The sequence below is a fragment of the Polypterus senegalus genome, chromosome 4 (genome assembly GCF_016835505.1).
Source record: "Polypterus senegalus isolate Bchr_013 chromosome 4, ASM1683550v1, whole genome shotgun sequence".
Lineage (NCBI taxonomy): Eukaryota > Metazoa > Chordata > Cladistia > Polypteriformes > Polypteridae > Polypterus > Polypterus senegalus.
The window spans coordinates 29,591,831-29,601,963 of record NC_053157.1 but is presented as its reverse complement, the minus strand read 5'-3'; the positions used below and the strand labels follow the sequence as shown (position 1 = coordinate 29,601,963).

Below are 10,133 nucleotides of genomic sequence, written 5' to 3'. Positions count from 1 at the left end.
AAATACTTCCCTTTCTGCATTGCTCTTATAAACCACTTTGGCACATTTACATTTAGAGCGTATATATTATCAGTACCATCTTAACGTATGGGCACTGGCTGGTAGCCCCATAGGAGCATAGGGGTCCCCGATGTTTCTGATGTCTATGTATGTTTCTGTTTTGCTATTAAAACAGGAGCCCTATATGCCCAGGGGCCTATAATGCTGTGTAAGACGTATACTGCCATGCAGGACTGGTTGCTGAGTTTCACTCATTGCTGTCTCAATATTCTCCAACTCATCAGGGGATTTTATAAAAACGACGAATGAAAACAAACAAAAAAATTGATTAAACGACCATGTTCACATAGAAAGTAGAACTTGGCAGAGAAATGTTTATTCGAGTCATGGTATTTTACGTGATAAAACTAGTTTTTAAAACATACTAATTAGAACATTAGTGCATGTTTAAGGTTTATTTCTAAATCCGAAGTGCATCATAATTGCTGACATTTATACTACTAAAGAGAATGAATACGCTTAATGAAATATATTATGGTCATTTGCTCTGCTGACTGCTAAGAAGTCCATTTAAAGGTAAGCAGCCTTTTTTGTCTCCCTGCTTTTGGAGACTTTTATTATATTGTGCAGAGGGCGAGGCCAAGATAAGTGGGCGTGGTTTTACTGTTGCTTTTTTGTTGCTAGCGCCACCGAACCCCTGCTTATTCAAATCCCCAGCCGTGTAAGTTACGGGGTGTAGGTTTTTTAAAATTTAGTTTGGTTTATTATTTAAAACGTTTCGCTAGTCTTTCTTGGGGGTTCATAGGGAAACACCTTTTCTTGTACCAAATTGTAAATATTTGACTAAATAAATACATTTTAAAAAATGCTTTTGAGTGAGAGGACCAGACAGCGCTGTCGGGAATTCACCGGTCCCACTCCGCATTCTGTGGCTGTGGTGAGTATTATAACAGTTTACTATTTCAATGGAACATCTTGACAGATTTATAATTTTGCAATATATTTTTGAAATATAACAAACTATGTAATGTTTTGTACATAGAGTCGCTAAGATAGTCGGCGGTGTCGAATAAACCCTGTCGCTTAACTGTAGTTGGTTTCATAATTTGTTGGTTGTGTTTCAAGCATATATTGGCGAGTAATTTTGGATGGCACTGACGACTTGGGGCAATTGGTGCGAATGAGGTTGAAGTTTCGGCGGGGTGGGGATTTGGCCGGGCAAACAAATGCAAGAATCCGCGGATCACAAGGAAGCAGCAAGCAGTTTGATTGGCAGATGCCATATAGTCAGTAAAATCATTACACGTAGACTTCAACAAATTAGCAAATATTTGAAGACTGAAGTAAATACAATTTTTATACATCCATCCATCCATCCATTATCCAACCCGCTATATCCCAACTACAGGGTCACGGGGGTCTGCTGGAGTCAATTCCAGCCAACACAGGTCGTAGGGCAGGAAACAAACCCCGGGCAGGGCGCCATATATATATACTCAGCAAAAAAAGAAACGTCCTCTGACTTTCAACTGTTTTTACTTTCAGTAAACTTAATGTGTAAATATTTGTATGAACACTAAAAGAGTCAACACCATAAGACATAAACTAAAAATGTTTCACAATGTGTCCCTGAATGAAGGGAGGCTCAAAATCAAAAGTACCAGTCAGTATCTGATGTGGCCACCAGCTGCTTGAAGTACTGCAGTGCATCTCCTCCTCATGGACTGGACCAGATTTGTCAGTTCTTGCTGTGAGATGTTACCCCACTTTTCCACCAAGGCACCTGCAAGTTCCTGGACATTTCTGGGGGGAATGGCCCTAGCCCTCACCCTGCGATCCAACAGGTCCCAGACATGCTCAATGGGATTGAGATCCGGGCTCTTCCACTACGAGGATGATCAGCTGTCCTTCCTGTCTCCCTGTAGCGCTGTCTTAGGCGTCTCACAGTGCGGACATGGCAATTTATTGCCCTAGCCACATCAACAGTCCTCGTGTCTCCCCGCAGCATGCCTAATGCACGTTCACGCAGATGAGCAGGGACCCTGGGCATCTTTCTTTGGGTGTTTTTCACAGTCGGTAGACAAGTCTCTTTAGTGTCCTGCGTTTTTAGAACTGTCACCTTAAATGCCTACTTTCTGTAAGCTGTTAAGTTCTTAACGACCATTCCACAGGTGCATGTTAATTAATTGATTATGGTTAATTGAACATGCATGGAAAACATTGTTTAAACCCTTTACAATGAAGATCTGTAAAGTTATTTGGATTTTTAAAACATTATTGTTGAAATACACAGTCCTGGAAAAAGGGATGTTTCTTTTTTTGCTGAGTATATATATATACTGTATGTACACAAAGCATTAAAATGCCAAATTGGATATTACTAACTATATATTGTACCCATACTACGTTGTGTGCATGTCGGCTTAATGACTAATGTTAATGCCTTTACAAATTCACTTTCACATTTTTGAGCAGAACAGGCCATTCATCTCAACAGTGTACGCCTGTCATATTGAACTAATTTCCTACTGTCTACCGCACCTGGAAACATATTCCATGTGTCTGTGGTTCTCTGCAAGTAAAAACGTAAAACATTTGTGCGAAATTTACCCCTCACAAGTTTCCAACTGTGCCCCAGTGTTCTTGTTGAATTAGTTAAAAGTAACGGCTGGATCTGCTCTACTAATTCAGTTCACAATTTTTATTAAAAGCCTCAACTATGGCACCGCATGTTCCCTATTTGCTTAAACTTTCCACATAATTCATCCCCTGCAGTCCTGGAATCAGCCTAGTTGCTCTTCTCTAGACTTTTTGTAGTGCTCCTATGTCTTTTTTGTAACACAGATATCAAAACTGCACACAGCACTGCAAGTGAGGCGTGAGCTGTGTACTACAAAGCTTAAGCATAACCTCTTTTGGCTTGTACCGTACACACAGTGCAATATAACCTAACATTGTTAGTCGTTGTAATGGCTTCTGTGTACATTGTCTGATGTAGGTAGTGATGAGTCCAGTGTATCTATCAGCTTCTTCTCATTTTGGTATTTTCAAGTTCCAGACCATCCATTGTGTAGTGTAATACATGTAATGCCTTATATTTATTTGAATTAAATTTAATCACCCAGAAATCTGTCCAAGCCTATCTGCATTGATTCTTCAGATTCTAGACTGTCTGCCATCCCAGTTAGTTAGTGTGACCTACAAACATAACCAGCTTGTTGCATATATTCCTGTTTCCTATTTAATTTCTATCTATCTATCTATCTATCTATCTATCTATCTATCTATCTATCTACAGTGGTGTGAAAACTATTTGCCCCTTCCTGATTTCTTATTCTTTTGCATGTTTGTCACACAAAATGTTTCTGATCATCAAACACATTTAACCATTAGTCAAATATAACACAAGTAAACACAAAATGCAGTTTTTAAATGATGGTTTTATTATTTAGGAGAAAAAATCCAAACCTACATGGCCCTGTGTGAAAAAGTAATTGCCCCTTGTTAAAAATAACCTAACTGTGGTGTATCACACCTGAGTTCAATATCCGTAGCCACCCCCAGGCCTGATTACTGCCACACCTGTTTCAATCAAGAAATCACTTAAATAGGAGCTGCCTGACACAGAGAAGTAGACCAAAAGCACCTCAAAAGCTAGACATCATGCCAAGATCCAAAGAAATTCAGGAACAAATGAGAACAGAAGTAATTGAGATCTATCAGTCTGGTAAAGGTTATAAAGCCATTTCTAAAGCTTTGGGACTCCAGCGAACCACAGTGAGAGCCATTATCTACAAATGGCAAAAACATGGAACAGTGGTGAACCTTCCCAGGAGTGGCCGGCCGACCAAAATTACCCCAAGAGCGCAGAGACGACTCATCCGAGATGTCACAAAAGACCCCAGGACAACGTCTAAAGAACTGCAGGCCTAACTTGCCTCAATTAAGGTCAGTGTTCACGACTCCACCATAAGAAAGAGACTGGGCAAAACGGCCTGCATGGCAGATTTCCAAGACGCAAACCACTGTCAAGCTAAAGAACATTAGGGCTCGTCTCAATTTTGCTAAGAAACATCTCAATGATTGCCCAGACTTTTGGGAAAATACCTTGTGGACTGATGAGACAAAAGTTGAACTTTTGGAAGGCAAATGTCCGTTACATCTGGCATAAAAGGAACACAGCATTTCAGAAAAAGAACATCATACCAACAGTAAAATATGGTGGTGGTAGTGTGATGGTCTGGAGTTGTTTTGCTGCTTCAGGACCTGGAAGGCTTGCTGTGATAGATGGAACCATGAATTCTACTGTCTAACAAAAAATCCTGAAGGAGAATTTCCGGCCATCTGTTCGTCAACTCAAGCTGAAGCGATCTTGGTGCTGCAACAGGACAATGACCCAAAACACACCAGCAAATCCACCTCTGAATGGCTGAAGAAAAACAAAATGAAGACTTTGGAGTGGCCTAGTCAAAGTCCTGACCTGAATCCAATTGAGATGCTATGGCATGACCTTAAAACGCGGTTCATGCTAGAAAACCCTCAAATAAAGCTGAATTACAACAATTCTGCAAAGATGAGTGGGCCAAAATTCCTCCAGAGCGCTGTAAAAGACTCATTGCAAGTTATCGCAAACGCTTGATTGCAGTTATTGCTGCTAAGGGTGGCCCAACCAGTTATTAGGTTCAGGGGGCAATTACTTTTTCACACAGGGCCATGTAGGTTTGGATTTTTTTTCTCCCTAAATAATAAAAACCATCATTTAAAAACTACATTTTGTGTTTACTTGTGTTATATTTGACTAATGGTTAAATGTGTTTGATGATCAGAAACATTTTGTGTGACAAACTTGCAAAAGAATAAGTATCTATCTATCTATCTATCTATCTATCTATCTATCTATCTATCTATCTATCTATCTATCTATCTATCTATCTATCAAATAGTGCCTTTCATATCTATCTATCTATCTATCTATCTATCTATCTATCTATCTATCTATCTATCTATCTATCTATCTATCTATCTATCTATCTATCTGTCTGTCTGTCTAGATCACTTATGTACTGTATATTAAAAGTGGCAGCGGCCCCAGCACTGACCCCAGAGAGACAACACTTTTGCATCATCTAATTATGATAAGGTTCCTTATCCAATTTTGCATCCTTCTGCACATTACTTTCTAAACTTCCACCTCTTTCAGCTTTATTGCTTATCATATGCACCCCTTTGAATGTATCCATTTGTTTCATATTAGTCAAATATGATCTCCCCCGTCTGAACCCATGTTAACTGTTCATTAAAAAAATGGAGAGAAAGAGTAATAGGTATATTTTGGACAACGAGGGATGAGCATTGAGGAATATTTGTAGGAGCTGAACGTTTTCTTTTTAAGCAACTTTGGGATATAGATGTGTTTAAACTATGTAAAAAGTAAGCAAGATGACTGCCTGTTGTTATTATAAAAATTGCCATACTGCAAGAGCACAAGATCACACATGCAAAAGCTGCTTAAGTTTTATTTTTTTCGGGTTTTTGCTTTTATTAAGATGTACAAACCACATGATAACACAGTTGTTAGTGTTGTTTCTTCACCACTCTAGATTCCTGTGTTTAAACTGTGGCCCAGGATGGGTTTGCATATTCACACTGTGTCTGCTTTGGTTTTTCTCTGATATTCCTTCTACATCTCAGAGACAAACAGGTTAGGCTGCCTGACAAATCGAAACTTGACCCACCTTAAATAAGTTTTTTTAAACAGACTAGTGCTCAGTTAGTTGCATCCTGCCTTCTGCCCTTAATGGCTGATATAGGATCCTGCTCTCCATGACTCAAAAATTGATTACGCTGGTTCAAACAAGGGGCAGGTGAATGGAGTTTAAGTGAACTCCAAATTAAATAAATTAAACTGTTGTGCAGTCCATAGAAGAAACACGAGGACTCTAAGTCTTGACTGGATGATATGGTTTTACTGTTTTAAACTTTTTTGACTGCGGTGGGTTGGCACCCTGCCCGGGACTGGTTCCTGCCTTGTGCCCAATGTTAGCTGGGATTGGCTCCAGCAGACCCCCGTGACCCTGTGTTCGGATTCAGCGGGTTGGAAAATGGATGGCTGGAACTTTTTTGAACAGGAAACATCATTATCTAAGGTGTCAGTTCATTTTGTCAAGTATGGCAGGCCAGTTATTAAGTCTTATTGTGGCAAAATCCTAGATGAAACATTCATGATTATACAGTAGCTTTTACATTATCCTGTATGCATACGACACTTTAATTATATACTTAGCCAATAAGAGATTGCTGATAGTTGCCTTATATTGTCAGGTGTGTGATAATATTTGAGTTTTGTGTGTTAATAATACACACACTCACAGACACTGTACTATACCAGAATACTGTACATTAGATAGACTATTGGGTGAAAAACTTGGAACCTGTATGTTCACAAATGGTTTGGGTATAATCTGTGCCTACTCTGTGACCAAAGTCCTAGTGTTTGACAACTATCAAACCAGTATTCCAAATGTTCCACTTCTAGTATCCTTATATTATACAGAAAAAAAAACTGAATACTTGTAAACATTCATTGGATCATTTTTAGTTGTTAAATTTCAGATCACTCCTTTAAATTGTGGATATCTTTCCCCATTATCTAATGTGATAAACTGTGTAAAACAAAGTTAGACTGAGACTTCATGTCTTCATTCACCAGGGGAAGAGCTTCACCTGCTAAGTATGCATAATTCTTCTGGTGGTGCAGCAGCAAAGCACTTGGGAGGATGTTTTCTCTAAAAAGCAATTTGCAGTTTTTTCTATTATGTATTATTATATTTTAATGTACCTGTGGAACATTGGGTTTAGTTCCTTTTTTTTCTTTTTTAAGCGGGCAAAACCTGCTTCTTCAAGGCCTCCTTATTTCCTTATTTTGGATAGAAGACGCCAGGAAGATGCCAGAAAGGATATGTTGGCTTTTGTACAATACCAAGATACTTGGGATGTCAAAAACAAGTGGGAACAGCTGTCACAGAAGCGGATTACACATGGTGCAGTCCAGAGAAGGGTGAATGAAGGTCTGCACCTATACCATTCAGGAATTGAAGACAGGAGGTTAAGGTTAGTCAAAAGCAGCTAGGTTACCTTGTGGCTAGAACTGCTGATTGTACTCAGTAATGAATTCTTTATTATCTTCACTGAGTTTATTTTTATTTGCATGGAGTTTTTTTTAGATGTGACAGTTAAAAATGTGAGCCCCACGGTTGCTGTTTATTTATGTTGTTAATAAAAATGGCAATATAGAATGTGGTAGCTAAATTACAGTGATCCTATGCTGTGCTGAGCTGTCCTTAGTTTTCATTCTTTCTGAGCTCCTTTGCTGGTGTTAACTTTTTGAATAGACTGTACTCTTAATCAGGAGTATTGTAAACAAGTGAAACACACTAAGTTGGTCCCAGTGAACAGATTATTGTAATATCCTTTGAGAATTTTATATTGTTTTAAAGCCAATAATGAAAATAATCAAATCTGTATTGTTCATAATCAGAATTTAAGTAATTTCACTTTATGGTCACTATACTTTTCAGAAGAGTGGAATGTATTCATTTTAAGTCCTGATGGTGCAGAAGCTTTAAACGTGTAGTGGCAATACCGTTCACAGTACTAAAATGGCAAATTGTACAAGACATAGTTCATTAAAGGAATACTCTATTTGAAAATTATTTATTTTTATATGTTACCTACTTCATTAGTTTGTGCTAGTGGTTGAGAAAAATTTTTAATCTTACGTGTAATTTAAGTTTCTGATAGAAATAGTGACAAACTCAAAAATGGGAAACTATGTGAAAAACGGCCATGGAAAAAAGAAGATAAGTCTCAACGTTACTAATAATGCATAATACACATTTCAGTTATCCATTTGTTTGCTCAAAATATGCAAAATGTGCACTTTTTTGGTAAAATATTGTTAAATAGACACTTCTGGAATGAACAGTGTAAATCATAATTAAGAAACCAAAGCTTCATGGGAAAGGCATTCTGAATTAAAGACAGGCCTCTTGGCCAATGAGTGAGGGTTGTGGTGGGATTAGAATTTTTTCCTGGCCACCACTACAAACAATATGGGTGTAAGTCAGTTGTTCCCAAGTTCCCAGCCCTGAAGGACCACAGTGGCTGCAGGTTTTCATCCCGACCTGTTTTCTGTTTACTCCTCCCTTTCATCTTGAATTGATGTCATTGTCTAAGCAGTCGTTTGTTTTCGTCTCTTCTGAAAAGCACAGTATGTGAGATTTACATTTATATACATTTAGGAACATCAGAATTTTTACCATGGCACTTCTCTCTCTTTGGTCATTTCCCCCTTAAATCCATGTTTCTGGCTTCCTTAATTACATTCAGATAATGACAACTATTAAAGGTGAATAAAATAGATCCCAGGACAGACAACACGAAATGGTGAAAGGCTGTAGCTACTTGATTATCAGACCCCCCTATTGTACTCATTTGTCAGTAATGACCAGGACATTGGAATGAAAATCATGATAAAAATGATGACGATTTTAAAAATTAACATAAAAATATTATAAAGTATCAGCATGTAATATAGAGAAATGTTTCCATCCATCCATCCATCCATTTTCTAACGCGCTGAATCCGAATACAGGGTCACGGGGGTCTGCTGGAGCCAATCCCAGCCAACACAGGGCACAAGGCAGGAACCAATCCTGGGCAGGGTGCCAACCCACCACAGGACACACACAAACACACCCACACACCAAGCACACACTAGGGCCAATTTAGAATCGCCAATCCACCTAACCTGCATGTCTTTGGATTGTGGGAGGAAACCGAGCCCGGAGGAAACCCACGCAGATACGGGAGAACATGCAAACTCCACGCAGGGAGGACCCGGGAAGCGAACCCAGGTCTCCTAACTGCGAGGCAGAGAAATGTTTCTCTCTATTATAAAAAAAAAAAATCTTTGGGAGGCAGACTAGAGAGACGAGACGTGATCTTCTCAGAAGACAATTTGAAGTCCCACGAGAGAAACTTTAACTTGTTCTCAGCTCTTAAAACAATGACAAGCATCAAGCAAAACACGCAGTTTGCAGCAGATGATCCGACCACTTCTCCTTGCATGCGTTCAGCCACCCTAAACCCCCTTCACAACGCAAGCAGCGTTATACGTCCTGCGAGAAAGAAATTTAACCACACCCGGGGCCGGAAATAAAGGACAATTATTTTTTTTACAACGTCACGTGGGACAAGGCAGTGAGCTATCATTTAAAACAAGTCTAACCATCAGTTGTTGGATTGCTTTTGGTAGACACGACGTGCGCTCCCAGCTCTTAAAACAACGACATGCAACAAGCTGAACAGGCAGCTCGCCAACAGCAGATGATCCGACGGCATCTCCTTAGCATGTGTTCAGCTGCCTCCCCTTCACAACGCGAGCAGCGTTATACGCCCTGCAAGAAAGAGATGTAACCATGCCCGGGGCCGAAAATAAAAGACAAGTATTGTTTTTACAAAAGTTTTTAAAGTAAATGTGAAAATAATGCATATGTAACAATTCACATGAAAATAACAATCTCTTTAAATTGTATATCCGGTAAACCAAACACGGGGGTGGGTGAGCAAAGCGAGCAGGGGGCAGAGCCTCCTAGTATTAATAAAAAATTAGAAATTCTGTTTTGTCTTTTTTTTTATAAATACAGAGACAGGGAAATAAACAGCTTGTTTAATTAAATTAAGAGACCAATTAAAAGTAGTTGGTTGGGATATAAACCTGCAACCACAGTGGTACTCCAGGATTGAACTTGGAAACCACTGGTGTAAGTACCTTATAAAAAACATCATTTTTGGGTGGAGTGTTCTTTTAAAGTAGCAATAACAGAGAATGACAAATTATAAATAAACTAGCTGTGTAAGCCCACACTGTAAAAAGCCCGGGGTCCGAGAAACTATTGAAATTGTTAGAAAAAAAATTGAAATGTAGAGATGTCAGGTAACTGATAGGAACTACTCTGGGCATCTCTCTCCTAGGAGGTTTCGTTTTGCTGATGTGCTTGCATCATTTGTGTATTAGCGGCTAAGTGACTTTGTCTTTCTTCGGAGGTTTCATTTTGCCAACGTGCTCCCCT

At 39.1% G+C, this 10,133-nt stretch overlaps 1 protein-coding gene across 1 annotated transcript in view; it reads left to right on the top strand.

The window, feature by feature from the left end:
• Positions 1-705: 705 nt before the first annotated feature.
• The window catches only part of cfap53 (cilia and flagella associated protein 53), a 37,043-nt gene continuing 27,615 nt past the window's right edge, over positions 706-10,133 (top strand). Inside the window, exons 1-2 of the mRNA XM_039750393.1 lie at positions 706-937; positions 6,881-7,110. Of these exons, the coding sequence (XP_039606327.1) occupies positions 866-937; positions 6,881-7,110 (302 nt within the window). The 5' untranslated portion in view covers positions 706-865. The remainder of the gene's footprint in view (positions 938-6,880; positions 7,111-10,133) is intronic.